Source organism: Corythoichthys intestinalis, chromosome 18 (genome assembly GCF_030265065.1).
Source record: "Corythoichthys intestinalis isolate RoL2023-P3 chromosome 18, ASM3026506v1, whole genome shotgun sequence".
Lineage (NCBI taxonomy): Eukaryota > Metazoa > Chordata > Actinopteri > Syngnathiformes > Syngnathidae > Corythoichthys > Corythoichthys intestinalis.
Genome location: NC_080412.1, coordinates 20039990 through 20058045, shown reverse-complemented (window position 1 = coordinate 20058045; position 18056 = coordinate 20039990). Strand labels below are relative to the sequence as shown.

At 38.5% G+C, this 18056-nt stretch overlaps 1 protein-coding gene across 4 annotated transcripts in view; it reads right to left on the bottom strand.

The window, feature by feature from the left end:
* The window catches only part of cadm1a (cell adhesion molecule 1a), a 621004-nt gene extending 604196 nt beyond the window's left edge, over positions 1–16808 (bottom strand). For all 4 annotated transcript variants that reach the window (XM_057820018.1, XM_057820019.1, XM_057820020.1 and 1 more), the window contains exon 1: positions 16662–16808. In XM_057820018.1, coding sequence (XP_057676001.1) covers positions 16662–16734 — 73 coding nt within the window. In that variant the 5' untranslated portion in view covers positions 16735–16808. The remainder of the gene's footprint in view (positions 1–16661) is intronic.
* Between the last annotated feature and the right edge of the window lie 1248 nt (positions 16809–18056).

Below are 18056 nucleotides of genomic sequence, written 5' to 3'. Positions count from 1 at the left end.
TGTCTGATAGATCGGGGGAAATGATCATGTACAGTAGGATGGTGTTATAAAGCTTTTAAGAAGCACAATGTGAGCATCCTAAACTGCAATTATTGGCAAAGCATTCGGTGTGGGAGGTAATAAAAATGTGGTGTAAAGCGCCCAGCCCACGCTAGCTTTGTTCCGACAGGTCAGCCATGAAACGGAGGCTGTACAGAGACCAGGAAGAGAGGGGCAAATGCGTAGGCGGTGCGAAAGGGGTAACGTACGGTCACCGGTTTCAAATTCGACAATCAACAAGCTTCATTGACTTAGGAAAATAGTGACGGTATAATTTCGGTTCAGCTTGTGGTGGAGTTACAACATTTACCAGAGTTTGACAAGATGAGTCGACTGCTCATTGTGGATCATGAAAAAAAAGCACAATATTTAATGGTTTTAACATTCAGTCTGTGACCAAGATTTTCATTCCATTCCTTTAATATGTTGTGAAATTTTCTGCATAATTTTTCTACGTAATAAAGGTTGCGTTAATTTTAACAATTAAAAAAAAGTAAATATTAACGAATATACAGCACAAATTTAACCCTTTGCCTGTCATTGACGGTGATAGACCAGACCAGACGGTGATAGATCCATTTGAACTGGGAGGGCTTGAAGCGAATGAAAATCTGTTTTGGCAACATGTAAAATAAAAACCTTTGAAGGTGAGGGGTCAAAACAACAAAACCTTTCTTAAAGTTCACCTCTGCTCTCATTAAAAGTATTTTTTCGAGCGAAAATCCTTACAATGTCCTCACTGGAATAATGGATATCAAATTAACCTTTAAATAAAATTCTAAGGACTTTGTCACGAGAGATCAAATCAATATACAGATAGATTTGCATCTTCTTATCATTAAAAAAAAAAAAAAATCTGATGCGGATTAACTGCTCCTTCAACCATTTTTCATTTTCAGACGAGACGGTATTAATCTGACAGCCAAGTGAAGCTCAACAAACACTACACACTTCAAAGCGGAGGGAATTGCATTCTTGAAAACTGTCCAGTTCAAACATTTCGTCTTAATTCTTACTTCCAGCGGAGGACAGGAAAGCACAACGTACATTTTAACTAATTCTCGTAAATTCATAAAATGCAAAATTGCTTGGCTAGCATTTACAGTTTGAACCCGTACTTTAATCAAATTTGGGAGGACATACATAACAGGTAAAACGATTTTAATCTTCAAAATCACAACACAAAAAATGCAGATCTTTTCTGTTGTCAGTGAAATAGGAGATAATTAAAGTAGATTGAGAAAGTATTTCACATTTTATTTCCTAGTCTTTCACCTCCCACGCAGTGCAAAGTGTTCTTGAGCTGCACTGCAATCGCTTAGAAAAAAAAAAGGCTACTATTAGAAGATAATTATAAGAAATGCACAACCGCTACTTATGCAGGACGTAGGGAAAACTGACAGCAAAAGCGGAGCCCACACACCTCGCTCCTAATGGCTGCTTGGACAGACGTGCTAACCAGAATCAGCATTAAAAGGCTCTGACCTACCAAAAGACCCTTAGGTTGTTTGTCCATTAAAGTTTTTGCAGTGGCATGGAGTGCAGGCGCTTTACTTTTTGCTACCTTTTCTGGGGAAAGTGTTTACTTTATCCTTACCTCCTTTAGGATTGCATTCCTAGGATGCCTGAATGGCGAGTGCCAAATGTCTTTAAAAACAATGAGTGACACAAAGTGTAAACAAGGTAACGAAACGCAACTATGTAGTTCAATAAAGACACAAGCCACTTCAGCCCAATTTTGACTACAGAAGCTGAGAGTAAAGAAAATACCCCATCTCAGAATTCAACGCAGGGCACTTGAGGGCATTGGATGACAACACCGCCCCCTCCCCAAGAGGCTGGATGCCCATACCTCAGGCACTTTCTCTGAACTGTGTTGGATCAATGCAGTTTGTTTCCAAGAACTTGAAAAAGGTGAGAGACCGAGTGAAGAATACTTTTACAATCCAGAGCTGACTTCTCCACAGATTCAAACACATCACGAGAAAGACAGACCACAGTCGGGCTATAAATGTACGCGTCAGGGATAGTGATGGTCAACACCAGGGCCCTCAGGCCTCAATTCTGTTCACGTTGCAAACCTTCCACCCTGACTACAACATGCTGCACACAATAGTTATTTGACAACTCTGAAACAAGGGGAAGTGCCGGTGCTTTGGCTGGCCAATACAAACTTGGGATACAAGTGATCAAACTCAGTACAGCAACACATTTTTGTGTGACTAAGACATCTGAAACATTAAATCGCATTCCTTGTGAACTTTAGATTGAATAACCTTTTTTAGTCGACGCTAAAGTGTTGGCAGCTAAATAAACCTCAAGATAAAACTATCATTGGGTTTTCAAAATAGTCAATTTATTTTATGGATTTGTTGGATTGAAGCAGCTGTACTTAGTACTAAGCCTGTCGCAATATGCAATACTTCCATTATCGCAAATAAATAAAAATGAAGGCGGTAATTTTTCCGCTGCGATTTATCGCCTTGCGTGCACGTCCGCGCGCGTGCGGCAGACGTGCTGTTAAAAGTTTGGATTCCTTGTTACCAATTGCGCAAAAAACTGGCCGTGTCAGTGCTCCGGATTGACTGCAGACCATCTGCGGCATGCCAGTGTTGTTGATGTGCGGGCGCTCCCATCAGGGGTGACATTTCACACGGGGCGGCTATTTTTCAGCACAACACCGGATATTTACAACGAAGTCCGCCAAAACATTGTTACCGACTTGGCTGCTACGAACAACCTCGCTTTGACAACGGACAGCTGAATGGACATGATGAACATTGAGTGGCAAATTAAGAGCGCTGTGCTTCAAACTCGTCCTGTTTATGAAAGTTGATTGTCATATGCTTGTGTTGTGAAGTAATGAGCAGACGTGACTTCTGTGGCGTTTGCTCACTTTTTTAATGTGCGCACACACTAGATATCATGAAATAGCAAACTAGATGTGCTACGTCCCATGCCAATGGCTACGTGAGCCCAGAGTGATTATGGGACACGTAGTCCATATACTGCATCGATGAATTATAAACCGCCATGACTGAATGGAAGTTAAGAAGGCAAAATCAATCCATACCAGTGATTACAGATAATGTTGCAAATATTGCTAATTCAGTACGTGACACAGATGGATTCGGACCACAAATAGGATGTCTTGCTCATGTAGTAAACCGAGCTGCTAAGAGAGCTGTAGCAATCAACAGTGTGCCCCGCCCTACTTTACAAACAGTAAAGATTGATTTCAGCACTTTTATACAAAATTTCTTCAGATCAGTAAGAAGTAAGCACATAAATATTCTGCACTAAAATGCATGTTTATATGATGGCAATTTAGTTTTTGCTCGTTAGAAAAAGAAAGAAAAAAAAAAATGAAACAAAAAATATATATATATTTTTTTTTTCCAGAGCATTAAATGTATTGAATCGGATCGAAAATCGTTCACCCCGTATCGAAAATCGTACCGAACCGTGACTTAACTATATCGTTGCATCCCTATGGAACACCATTGCAGAAGCTATGAGGGGAAAAGTATTCATTTGCCTAAATGCTTAAGTTATTAAGTGCAATTTTATCTTTTTTTCTTGAAAAACACATTTTATTGATTCTGTGTTTCTGTGCGGTATTAATATTGTTGCCTTTTACTTAAGAGGCATGGTCTATTGTTTTTAGTTGTGATTTCTTAAAAAGTATTTTTGAATTTAAGAGTAAATATTTATCGGGTTTAAATGGGTGTACTTGATCTATTAATATATACTGTATTCTCACTGTGTTATTGTAAATTGGTTTTAAAAAAATTGGGGGGGGGGGGCGCAATGATATCGCATATCGCAATAATTTATGAGATAAATTATCGCACACTAAAATTTGTTATCGCGACAGGCCTACTTAGTACTTTAGTTCTAATGTTTAAAATGTATTTATTTAGTTTCACCCTAAAGCAGTCCTTCACAAATAGTTGGGCACGCCCCTGACGCCAGGGGGCGCATGTGACGTCGGGGAACATACTTTTTTTGCCGTACTAAAAAAAAATGTCATTGCACATCCACTCAGGAGGTGGCAGTTGCGCTCTAATTTTCAGCATGTGTGCAGTATTTTTTAACCAAACAAGACCCCACAGCAGAGCAGGAGATATGAAGAGCTAAAATGAGGAAATATGGCAAAGGGTATGTTGCGTTTAGCTTCACTTTTAATACATTGGGAGATGAGGAAAGACCAGTATGTTTACTGTGTCTAAAAATGTTGGCAGCAGACAGCATAGAGCCAAATCAGTTCAGACGTCACTTAAATACATTAGACCCCAATCAAATTGATAAGCTGCTTGATTTTTTTTTCTGCAAAAATGTGCTGAATATTGACAACAGCCGTCCCGCTGTTAGCATCATATAAAATGGCATACTAAGGTACTCAGTGCTAAATAATCCCATACCATAGCAAAGGAGCCGATACTGCCTGCAGCAAAAATAAAAACTGTCCCTCAATGACAATGTCGTTTTTGGTATAGTCATTTTTGTTTATTCGGTCAAATTGTTTGGAATATTGTACTTTGAGTTAATGTTGCCAATTAATTTGAATGTATTTAATTGTAATGTAATTAAATGTAATTAATTTATTGATTTTAGTAAATTTTTCAGTATCAAAGGGTCAAAATGTACCTTAAGTTTACAGTTTGGATGTGACTTTTTTTTTTTTTTTTTTAATAATTTAGGCAAATTGATGTGCTTTAAGTCTTTTCTACTACAAACAAAACAATGTTGATAAAGTTTAAACTTTTTTCCAAGTTCATCTATATTACTTTTGAATGTTAACGAGGACACAATGTTATGAAAAGGTGTACTTATAATTTTACAGACAAATGATACTATTCATATTAGCAGCAGAGTTTTCTGTGAAACGTTTTTCTCTTCCTGAGGCGTAACAGAAAATAATTGAGAAGCACTGCCCTAAAGGGCTGGTTTATACCTGACTAGGAGTGGGAACCTCTTGGAACCTCACGATATGATACGATTTGCGATACAAAGCTCACGATAGCGATGATCTGACGATTTGGCGATACAACAATAATCGATACATTGGTCAGGAAATCATTCTACACACAACTAATAAACAGAAAAACAAGCTTCTGCTGTGAAGTGGAATGAGTTTATCACTAGTAGACGTCCAACCCATTTGAAGTGGGAGGGTGGCAGCGAATGAACGAATGTTCATTCGCTGCCATCCCTCCCACTTCAAAAGGATTGAACGTCTATGGCCGTCAGTGGCAGCCAATGCCAGGCAATGAGGTAATTTGGGGCCATTTAAGGTCATTTACCTGTTGATTTTCAGTCACTTCCTGTTGATTTTGGGGTATTTTATGGGTCACTTCCTTGTTTATTTTGAGTTAAAGAACAGGAAGTGACCTGGGAATCATCCAAATGAATAGGCAGGGACTCAAACTCAACAAGAAATGACCTGTAAATTCCCTAAAATGAACAGCAAGTCACCTGTAAATGCCCCGAAAACCGGACCGAATGACTGTGAATGCTCTGGTTTTGAATGAACGAACGTTCCCTGTCCAAATGGATTGGGCGTTGAGCACCGTCAATGGCAGCCTGAGAGTTAACTGAGACACAAATATGGTGGAAGATTTTGGTAGCAACTTGACGGTTTTTTTTTTGTTTTTTTGGGGTTTTTTTTTTTTTTTTTTAGACATTGACACCTTTTTAAAACGGTATCTCGATTCTTGACAGGAGCATATCGATAACCTTTTGGGATACAAAGTATCACAATATATCACCATTTTGATATTTTGTCACACCCCTATACCTGATGCATCCGCGTGGTCTGCACAGCTTTACGCAGAAAAATGACGTCATCTCAGCAACCATGCCTTTTCACGCGGTGCACGAACTCATCAGATTTCTGCACCGCGTACCTGCTGACATTTTTAAACCACACGGGCATTTTCACGCGGAGACACACAGCGCACGAGCTATTGTGTAAAAACTTGGCGTTCGGACTACTAATTGAAGAAGTTCACAAGTACAAACATTTGTATGATTTGGTCGATAAGACCAGTAGAATGTGAATGCTATCAAAAAGCAAAAGAAGTTGTTCCTCCTCGAGAGCCGCAAGCTCCCCCATGTTGCAGGGGGGCGGGGATTCTCTACTTCTGTTATAGTATGAAGACAGTTTTTGCTGCCCCCTGTAGTCTGCGATAATATTGATTTTACCACGGGGGCAAGCCGCACAGAGCTGTGCGGAGCAGCAAAAAGTATACATTCAGAAAAATGCGTGCCGGATGAACTCCATGCGGCTCCTTTCCGCGCGTAACATTCAACGTGTCAAGTATAAACAAGCCTTTAGAAGAAAAGGTAAAGTAAGTCTTAGAGTGCCATTGAGGTGATAGGTGTCCAATCATGTTTTTTTTTTTTTTTCTAATCCTTGGGCTGTGAATTTAGAATTGTTTTTTTTCACGAATAGACGTCCAATCTATTTGACCTGGGATGGGAAGGTTGCCAGCAAATTCCAACCCTGTCAGTTCAAATGGATTGGATATGTCAATGGCAGCCAATGAGTTAATACATTGCCAAGGAATTGGATCGAGGATCCTCAAAATTAGGTGACTCGGACTGGGGTGCAAAAATATGCAATCGGGTATCCCTACTAAATACAGAATTAGAATTAAACTAATCATGTCACAAGCCTCTCAATTAGTTTCAACTCCTTTCCTATGGTCTCAAATTCAAGAAGGTCAAACTGTTCACTGTAATTAGACACCCATGGCAAGTAAGCTGTTTTCAGAGTGACAGATTGACATCCATGCCCACCCCCTTCCACGACCCCCCTCGCGAGATTCGGAAGAGGAAGGTACGTACTTGACATCCCATCAGCAGACGGCTCTGTGACAAGTAGGCCGTAAAGGCTTTTTTCTCGCTTTGATTACACTAAGTGCACAGAGGCCAGATGCGACCCGAGCCAGTCATCTGTTGGCTTGCCAACAGTCGCAGTCGATGGGAGAAGGGGAAAGGGGAAGGGAGAGAGGTGGGCGGGAGTGAGTCGGGTCACTTGGGGTTCGTTCTCCCCTGAGGAATGAAGGCATTGTTCTTCATTACACTTGGAGAGGCTGTTGAGGGCTACAGACAGCGAACAAGTCCATTCCCGCACCTGTTTTCCATCACCAGGACTCTTACTGGTTGAGCTGTAAGCCGAATAGCACTTTGCACCCAGTGTGCCATTTCGCGACTACTAGACAAGACAATTTGCATGTGAATTTTAGGCAAAGGTTGGGAAAAGAAATACAGTATCTTGTTTTCACAAACAGGCAAGCAAATATTCTAAAGAAGTCCCTTCTTGTTTGAAGACTACCTTTCCATAACAAGGCAATTCACGTAAGGATCAATCACATTATGTATACAAGAGTCTTCTCCATGACCCAAAATGCTAGGTCACAATTATAATTACCGGTGTGTATACATGTACATTAGGAGTGGGAACCTCTTGGTACCTCACGATACGATAAGATTTGCGATACAAAGCTCACGATAACGATGATCTGACGGTATGGTGATGAAACGATTATCGATACATTTTTTTAAAAAACTAGAATGATTTTCTGACCAACAACTAATAAACAAAAAAAACAAGCTTCTGCTGTGAATTGGAATGGGTTTATCACGAGTAGACGTCCAATCCGTTTGAACTGGTAGGGTGGCAGCGAATGAACATTCGCACTCCCACTTCAAATGGATTGAACGTCTATGGCCGTCAGTGGCAGCCAATGCAAGGCAATGAGGTAATTTTGGGCCATTTAAGGTCATTTACATGTTGATCTTCAGTTACTTCCTGTTGATTTGGGGTATTTCATGGGTCACTTCCTGTTGATTTTGAGTTACAAAACAGAAAGTGACGTGGGAATCACCCAAATGAATAGGCAGTGACTCAAACTCAACAGGAAATGACCTATAAATGCCCTAAAACGAACCGCAAGTGACCTGTAAATGCCCTGAAAGCCCCCAATCTAAAAGGATTGGGCATCGTGCACCATCAATGTAGCCTTAGAGTCAACTGAGACACTATTATGGTGGAAGATTTTGGTGGCAACTTGTTGGTTCCTTTTTATTTTTATTTTTTTAGACATTGACACCTTTTTAAAACGGTATTTCGATTCTTGGTAGGAGAATATCGATAACCTTTTGGGATATAAAGTATCACGATATATCACCATTTCGATATTTTGTCACACCCCTAATGTACATATATAAATACAGTATACATTCATTTATTCATTCATTCATGCTGGGGTGCTGGAGCCAATCCCAGATAACTATGGGCAGTAGGCGGGGTACATTTACATTGATATATGGTATACATATAAATGCATACTGTATATATAGTATACTTTACATTTACAATACACATACTGTATACATATACTTACCGTATTTTTCGGACAATAAGTCGCTTTTTTTTCTTCTTTTTTTCATAGTTTGGCTAGGGGTACGACTTATACTCAGGAGCGACTTATGTGTGAAATTATTAACATATTATGATATCATTTCTCATGTTATTTTGGTGTTTTGGAGTGACACTGATGGTTTGGTAAACTTGTTAGCATGTTCTTTATTCTGTAGTTATCTGAATAACTCTAAATAACTATGGCCACGTTCGCGTTCTGCCTTTGGCAATGTGTGTTCAATTGTATTATTTACTTTTTTGTATTGAAATGCATGCTTTTAGTTTGTGGCGCTTTCACGCCCACGTGAGGGCGCACTCGCACTTGTTTACGTGAAGAAGACCGCTCAAATGCCAGAAGAAGACGGACAGCTACGCAGTTTGAGTGAGTGGGCAAGTTACCGAGAGAGAAACACGGCTGCAAACCTACGTTCATTGTTTATGCTTGTAAAATATCTCTACAGAGGCAACACCTGTGTGTATCATCTTTTCTGTTGTTGTTGTGTGTTTTCCACCCGTGATCGGACACTTAAAGCCAGTTGTGTCATTGTTTGAACGATGTGCTAATGCTAGCGAACGCATGCTAACCGTTTGTGTCATTGCTGTAACAGCACCTAGTTATCATTTATTTACGTTGATGCCAACCTGTTTGGTATCGGGACGAAATTGATTCCGCAAATTATACGGATGTCAAGCATCGTCATTTGGGAGTTTAGCTCGCTGTATAGCCAGGACCGAGCCGTAGCATCCTGGTGAGGACAGTATATTCGCGTTTCATTGTTCATGCACTGTACACTTATTCAGCATGTTGTTCTCTATTGTTTTTTTATATTAAATTACCTTTCAAGATGAAAGATCTGTTCTATGCGTTGGATTTTATCAAGTAAATGTCCCCCAAAATGCGACTTATACTCCGGTGCGACTTATATATGTTTTTTTTTTTTCGTTGGGCATTTTAGGCTGGTGCAACTTATACTTAGGTGCGACTTGTAGTCCGAAAAACACGGTAATCATTTATAATAACTTATACATATCTGATGAATTTATGAACATAATGGTAACACCAAAATTAATAAAATTAAAATGGATAAAATCAGAAATACACAGCCAAATTACACAATCGGAAAAAAAAAAAAAAACAATTTTAAAAAATAAAATAAAATACTGGATAACTTCAACCTTCGAGTCAACATGTCTCAAAGTTCACAATTTTTTTTTTTTGCAAGCATGTGCATCATGGTTAATATCCCAAACAAAAATCCCAAAATACATGCAGTAGGTCCCTTGAAAGCTTGAAAAAAACAATAATTAAATACCTTGCGCTCTTCCCAATTAAAGACAAACACGACACCCAACTTTAAACTTCTACCTTAACACTTCCCACAACACTCCAAAATTCAAATCTCCTAAGGTTTCTCTGAGGAGTGTTTTAAGATTCTAAAGTCATCCTTCAACTCAAGACTCAGCCATCCATATAACTACATCAGATATTACTCCCACTGGGCATTTTGCACAGCTCTTTAAATTTTAAACAGCCAAATATTTAATTAATTAGTACTTTCATCTTGGGTTGAGGGGATTTTATACATATTTTCACCCTGGTATGACCCCATTAGGTATCACAAACAAGCATCATAGTTATGGTGGCGAAAAAGGCTCCGATGGCACTAATTAAATTAATTGCACAGAAAAGTTTCAGGACAAATTTACAATATTTCTGTGGCCTCAAGTTAAGAGTACAAAGCCTGTGTGTTATGAGAACTAGCATATCTAAAACAATGAATACAATTTTAAAAATATTCGTTAGCTACAGCCTTACTGCAAAATTTGAGGAGTATTAAGGAAATTAATTTTTAGTTTTAAAGACAAATGATATGATGGGAGGTTAAAGCCTGGCAATTGGCAAACTCTAAATGACAACAACAACAACAACAACAACAAAATGGACGCCAACAGACGCAAAAAGAACGCAAATTGTCGCAACACAAATGGAAAATGATCACAACTGAAGTGTAGACTTACAACAGAAGTAGACTTACAAATTACAACTAGAGCTGTCCCGACTAGTCGACATAGTCGACGTCATCGATGACGTAAATCCGGCGACGAGCACAACATCCCGTCGACGGTTAATGAAGGGTTAAAAAAATATATGCGCGGAAAGTTCAGAATGTTGGATGCTCTGTATGCAAGCGGGGAAAGCGGCACAAAGCCAAAAAAGCGCACTGTAGTGTCCAAAACATTGACTTATTTCAAAGAAACAAAGGAGGGTACACTCTTTTGTCCTGTCTCTTCAATGCGAAGCTTGGCTGCACGTCGGCCGTGAATAAACACCTCAAGCGCCGTCACCCAGTTTGTAAATTTTTTTTTTGTTTTTTCATTTTTTGTACACCAGAGGGTACTGTCGCCTTACTAAATAATAATGTTTCATTGACAATGGGCCTATAAGTGCTATTAGTATTGTTCTTAATGCTAACTGAAAGGTTTATTTCATGTTATGGTTTATTTTATGGTATAGAAAATTATATAAGGTTAAAAGGTCATAAATATATACAGTATATACAGTGATTGCACTCAAGGGAGAGATTGTCAATGATAAGGTAATAAATTAAGATAAAGGCAATTCATATAGGCAATTCATTGATATATAAATAAGGTTTAAAAGGAAAAAGGTGAAAAGTTTTCGTTAATTTATAATTGTGTTTTATTTGTGTGCACCGTAGCTCTTACAGTGTGATTTCATCAAGGATGGAATAAAAGTTGTAAACCATCAGTTTAAGAGACCATCTTTTCAATCGGGATGCTACACTTGTTAATTCTATCAGCATTTGAACTCATTGTTTATTTGTGATTTATTATTGTTATTTACGTGTTTATTTGTACTTTAGTAAATAATTTAAGTGTTCCAATATGTTTTTTGTGAATTGATAAGCGTCAAAAAAAATGTCATTGCTAAATTAGTAAACAAAAACAAAACAAAAAATTATTATTTTTTAATTATTAGATTAGTCGACTAATCGTAAAAATAGTCGGCTGACTAATGGGAGAAAATTAGCCGTTTGGGACAGCCCTAATTACAACAGTAAATTAACTCATCACTTTGAGTCCATCTCTGCCATAGTATTTTCAGAAGTAGTCATCCAATAGATCGTTGTATGACGTTAGCCGCAATTGTTATCGCAGAGATTGTCATAGCGCTGATGTTAGCTGCTAACGTTAGCCAGTCAGTTGTTTTTTTTTTTTTTTTGTTTTTTTTGTTTTTTTGTTTTTTTTTTTTAGTAAAGCCTTTGGAATTTGCAAATAGTCTGACATCATAGACTGATTACATTTTGAAAGTTGCTAGCATTTGAGAAATGCAGTCAAACTGGAGAGTTAAACACAATTTCCAAGATGAACAATTTTGCTCAGTGTATTGCTATTACAGGGTTTCTACAGGTATCAGTAAATCTCATTTCATAGTTTTTAATGTCACTTTTAATGCCACATTAAACTAATTTAATGCCCAACTGCAGATAGTTTCACAAACACAAATTAATTGTAAGTAGAGTTGTCCGATAATGACCTTTTAACCGATATCCCGATAGTCTCCAAAAATCCGATATCGATATCAAACCGATACCGATATATGTGGTGGTTTACTTAACATATTATGTCTAATTGTACTGTGATTCCCCACTGGATACTTTAATAATGATTAAAGTAACAACTTCAAGTTTTTCCAATAAGCATTCTGTGAAAAATAAGAGAACAACTTCAACTGAAGTTATGGGAAACGTGCCTATATTGCAGGCTTGCAGCACTATATTTATTGTCGAAATCTAAACAGTGCAAATATCAGTTTTTGGGGATTTAGTCGTCTGCAAGTGCAAAGTGCCAATAAGGCACTGCCATATCAAATATGGCTCACACAGTGCTTCTGGCTCAAAATAACAACAAAGGCAAACAAATTTAGCACAGTGAATGAGGTATTTAATGAGTTCATAATCCATTATTTTTCAATCATTTATTGTTCATTTAATTTTTCACCATGAATGGTCTGCTCACATAACAAATCACAAGCATCTTGGTTTGGAGACATCTAATGGTCAATAAGCATAACTGCTGAACTAAGCTGTAACCAACCCTTATACAAAGGCAAAGGGGCTTCTACATTTACTTTGAACGCATGTTGGCTCAAAACCGATAACGAAAATCTGATGTCGATCTTTTCTGATATCATTTTAAAATGCGTTTATCGGCCGCTATTATGACAACTCTGATAAATAACGTTAAGAAAATGTTTTTTTTAACCATCAAGTTTACATAATTTTAATGCATCAAACATTTAGTTTAATGCATTGTAATGCCTTTTAGAGTCGGAATTTTGAAAAAATTCATTTAATGGCTTTTCATGCTTTATAAAGACCCGCATAAACCTTGTATTAGAAGTAAAATCAGTATGAGCTTCATTACATAAAAACACTGATCAAGTTTTCAAATATCAGTTTTGCCAAACGGTCCATATAAATTGCCGTCAAGGTCGTGCAGTTCAGAAAATTTGTCATAGGACCAAATTCCCTAAATTTGAATAAATACATGTCTTGTCCACCAATTTACTCTCACTTACAATGTTAACAAATGGCAGAAAGAAGAAACTTCTGGATCTGAACCAAATCATAATGCATTTTCTGTAGGCCCATGCCACACCCTTAAGACAAAGTTGACCCTCCTTGGCAGAGGTAACAAAAAATTGAATCACATCCAGCATCAGTTAGCTCCCGAGGAAGTTTATCTTGGCATGGATGCCCAAATTAAACTTAAAAACTCTTTAACGCCACCATTAGTGTATTTGCGGCAAGAATAAAATCAACAACAAAAAAACATCAGACAATGCTTCACAACATAAAGCGACTCGGGTAGTACTGGCTGGGGTAAATAATTAATACGCTTTGTGCAAATGCCGCCCATGCTTTGTATGAGGAACTACAATGAACATAGAAGTTGCTTCAGTCCAAAAACAACACAGACTTGTTTGGTTTTGTGCTCGCTCAGCATAAAGCAAATGCATGACTGGGCTACAGCGTTTTCATGGATAAAAGTGATGTCCTGGATTTGGTCACCCGGATAATCCACAACATGACAAACGTCTACCATCCTCCAACATAAGAGGCACAAACTCAGCATTAAAGGGGCTTATGCAAAGAGTGGTGTCAAATTTCTTAGATTAGAGGGTCGTGATAAATTATCATTTTATTTGATCAATTGCAAGCAAGGCCAGATTAAGCACTCATGCTGGCCAATATGGCCCACGTGTTGCAAGTTGCCCACCACCCGCCTAACCCAATGAATAACAAATTTTCAATAACGACAAAAAAAGCCAATTTTGCAGTTGCATCATGATGTGAATGCATTGTCAGTGTTATGGTGATGGGTGGAGAGGGGGCGAGGTTGTGTCGCCTGCTGTTATGCCATCACATCTCCATGGCAATGTGCAGAGATGAACCCCCCCCCCCCCCAAAAAAAAGCAGTGCATGGCTATAAAAACACACACACGATGCTCTGCTTTCAGCAAAAATATTGAGCATAGAAAGTCCTATTCCGGAACATATCCAACTCACTAGCATCCAATAAAAGAGAACGCGAGTGCCCCGCGTTGCCTGCTGTATACCCTGAAGATGGCAGTCCTGAACTTCGTTTTCAATCCACACACATAGGCATTAACCCGTTCCTAAAAAGAGTACACAAGCATATCCGAATGGTAACACAGACCTGCTTTAAAGGGAACCTCGGACTTAAAGACTTGTAGGCTCTAATAATCCACAATTGTTCTGTTTTACTGAAATATGTTATTAGAAACCAATAAAATATTGCCATTGATTTAAAAATCCATAATATTTAGTACAAGTTTTGACCTACGGAGGGCACCATGTTTTATGGAAGCTCAGGGTGATGACGTAGATTGTCACTGTCACTAGACAAATACTACCGGGTTACTGCAATTTCTTCTACGCGGTGAGAAATCCAACACATGCACTCATCAGTTAAAAGCGGCGAGTACCGTACTTACAATTTCTTGCATGTGTTTCCCTCTCATACTTTTAAGCATAGTGTTTTGTTGTGGTCGCTTTAAAGCAGATTGTTGATCTGTGGACCACATTAGTCATGTAGCATATTTAAACTAGCCTTATTTGATATTTCTACGTTTAAGTATTTTCTTAAGGCATCTTATTTATTTTTTTTTTTAATGGAATTTTATTGTCATCATCATCGGTATCATTGACAATCATTGACAATTTAGAAAAGTGATATAATTTGCCCGAAGGAACCGAAGAAGACGACAAAGGCGTTCTCTCTGTATGCATCTAAACAAAACAAGCTGAGAGTGCACGGTAGTATGTTGAGTGTCAAATTCGCTTCTTGTAGACGTTTCGCCGGTGTAGCACATTTTGGCAGACCTTTTTTTTTTTCCCGACTCTAGTCTCATCCCGTCTTTCCTGTTCATTTTGCTTTTGCTGCTCATTTTGCGAGATATCGACAGTGCTGTCATGCTCATTAATGTTCCTACCGGGTTCATATTGAAAGGGTTGAACAGATGACATGTTTATGTCGCTAGAGTCATACTCTGGAAGCCCGGCAGTGTAACCATGTGACGTCACCACTCTGCGACGTCAACAACAATGGTGACATACCGTAATTTTCGGACTAAAAGCCGCTACTTTTTCCCTCATTTTGAATTCTGTGGCTTATAGTCCAGTGCGGCTTATTTGTTGATCTACTTGGGTTACAGCGGCATCATAAGACTGCCATAAGACCGTCATAGTTATGACATGACATTATCATGGATATTAATGAATGCTTATGACAGATCTCATTAAGCGTCATCTGGCAAATTATGTCACTAACTCCATTTATGTCCAGCTCAGATCCTTTACATCCATTCAACACAAAATTCATGACACGAAATGACATCTATCATAAGTAACAGTAACTGAAAAAAATAAATGGCAAAAACATGAATTTTGATTTGTTATTTACGTCTGTAGCACTGCAGTGCATGCTAGGAGGCATGTTGGACGACAACAGTGTTGACAGCAGTTGGCAGCAGAAGTTGACTGTCTCCCCCAAGAGAACAGTGATGGCCAAATTGAAGCAATGAAGCTTTGCAGCCAACTGGTTCAAAGCTTCATGGTGGTTCATTTGGTCTTATGGCAGTCTTATGATGCCGCTGTCAAATGAAGTGTTACCGTTTGATATTTTTTGGCTTAAAGTCAGTTGCACCTTATCGTGCAAAAATTACCGTACTAGTTAAACTCATTTTACAAATTGTATAAAAACGAAAACATCAAGAGGGGTTTCAATATCAAATTATTTTAACTCATAATAATGTTTCTCTTTTAAGAACTACAAGTCTTTTTATCGTGGATCCCTTTAAAAATTAATTTTTTACATTGACCACTCAGTAAATTTGGCATAATATCAACAATAAAATGAAGGAACCGCGACAAAATCTTTTCTAGAGTTCAAACCGCCTCATTCGAACCGGGAGGGGCTGGCAGCAAACGAACGATCGGCCCTTCCGGTCCGAACGAATTGGACGTCTATCACCGTCAAAGACACCGACCATTCAATACCAGTTCAACTTGACAGCAACTAATGAGTTAAATGCGACCAACTGTACACCAACGTCAGATAAACGCTACCAACAAACTGGAGAGAGTCAGCGCGAGTTACAAGCGAGCGCAGCAACGTTTTTAGTTGACTGTTACAAAAATGTTAAATAGAAAAGCCTTAAATCATAGCTTTTTTTTTTTTGCAAAAGGAAGTGCTTGCACGCACCGCCATTTGATTATTTGCTGCGATTCACAACCGAGTCAAGTGGACCGCAACTCCCAATAGGTGAGGATGCGTGCGATTTTAACGGCAGTATGCGACAGAGGAGAGTTCCCAGTTCCGTGGCTGCCGGTGAATAATTCTGACGAGCTGTCCAAAGTGGTGCGTACAGGCAAAAACACATTTAAAAAAACAAAAAGCAAAAGGAGCATCTCCATTTAAGCATTTAATCCAACTTTACGAACAGTACATCCACTCGCTTGGTCACAAGCCTTGTAAAAAGATCAAAGATGCTGATGAATATGTTTCAAAATCCGCACGTACGAAGATGGAGGGAAAGTACATTTTCCACAAAATGCAGGCCGATTGAGGAGAATAAACCTACCTTGAAGAAGAGCAGCCTGAAAGGTGAATAAAAAGAGAATAGTCGCGAGAGAGCCGCAGCCTGCGTTCGCCATGTTGGACACCTGCTTCAGTTATGGTGGTACGAAACGAGCGGCTTCACCTACTGTGGAGCTCCACTCTCTCTCCCCGTCCCTTCCTCACCCACTCACTGATTTCCCCGCCTTCCCTCCGCGGGACTCCGCTAATGAAATGCAAGCTTCTTTGAGTACCCTCACTTGTGACGCTGAGAAATGCGAGTATCTCTCTAACATGGGGCAATTTGGCGGTGAAAATATAGCAAAGCTGCTACCACGCACCCCTATTAAAATTAAGGCAATTTCCCACAGAAAACGTGCCTGGTAAGAGTCAGGTGGGTAGAGTCGCCAACAATTTTACTCAAGAGTAGCATTACTTCAAAATAATATTACAAAAGTAAAAGTCATCCAAAAAAGGTACTCAAGTGCAAGCAGGGGTGAAAGTGGGCCAGAACGGTCAGGAACGCAGTTCCGGTATAAGATTCAGGGCCAGAACGCAGTTCCGATATAAGATTCGGGGCCGGAATACTGTTCAAGTATAAAATAAACCTTGTTGAATTGATGCGACAAAAAAAAAGGGCAATGCAACATAAAATGGATCAAATCATAAGAGCAACGAAAGAGCTGAGGAGGCTTATTTATCATATAGTTTTATTTTCTCTGATGGGGAGGTTCAGAACATCTTAGCTGTTAATGTGAACTTTGGACTTATATTTGTTCATTTATGTTAGGCAACTTATTCATTTCCTTTATGATTTAAAAATTCAATGTTTGCGCCATCTTCAAAATATATTCCATTTTGCTCTGCATAAAATAAGTAATTTATACTTATTTTTTCTGAATGTATGTTCCTTATATCTTCATTATTAAAAAAAAAAAAAAAAAAGTAAATGTTTACATTAACTTCTAATATACATCCTATGTTCTTAAGTAGTTAAAATTGAGACTTGGCAATTAGTATGTGAGGAAATGAGGGAAAATACAAATTAGGAGATGGAGGTTGGGGTTATTGCTGTTTTTATTTTGCAAATCATTGAAAAAATACAATTTTGAATAAAAATGAGTTATTGTATGGGTTATAGAAATAAATGTGCTGAAACAGTTTTCATTTCAGTAGTTTGGGAAGTTTGACACCCCCCCCCAAAAAAAAAGAAAGGGAAAAATAAATAACATTTCTTTCTCTGTGTCGACCTTCATGTCGGGGGGTTCCGGCAAGAAATTCTAGCCACTTTCACCACTGAGTACAAGTAAAAGAGTTTCCAGTGAAAACAATACTCAAGTAATGAGTAACATTGTGAGTAACTGCTTATTTTGTTTAACTTTTTTTTTTTAAACATTGGTTTTTTTTATTTTTATATGAA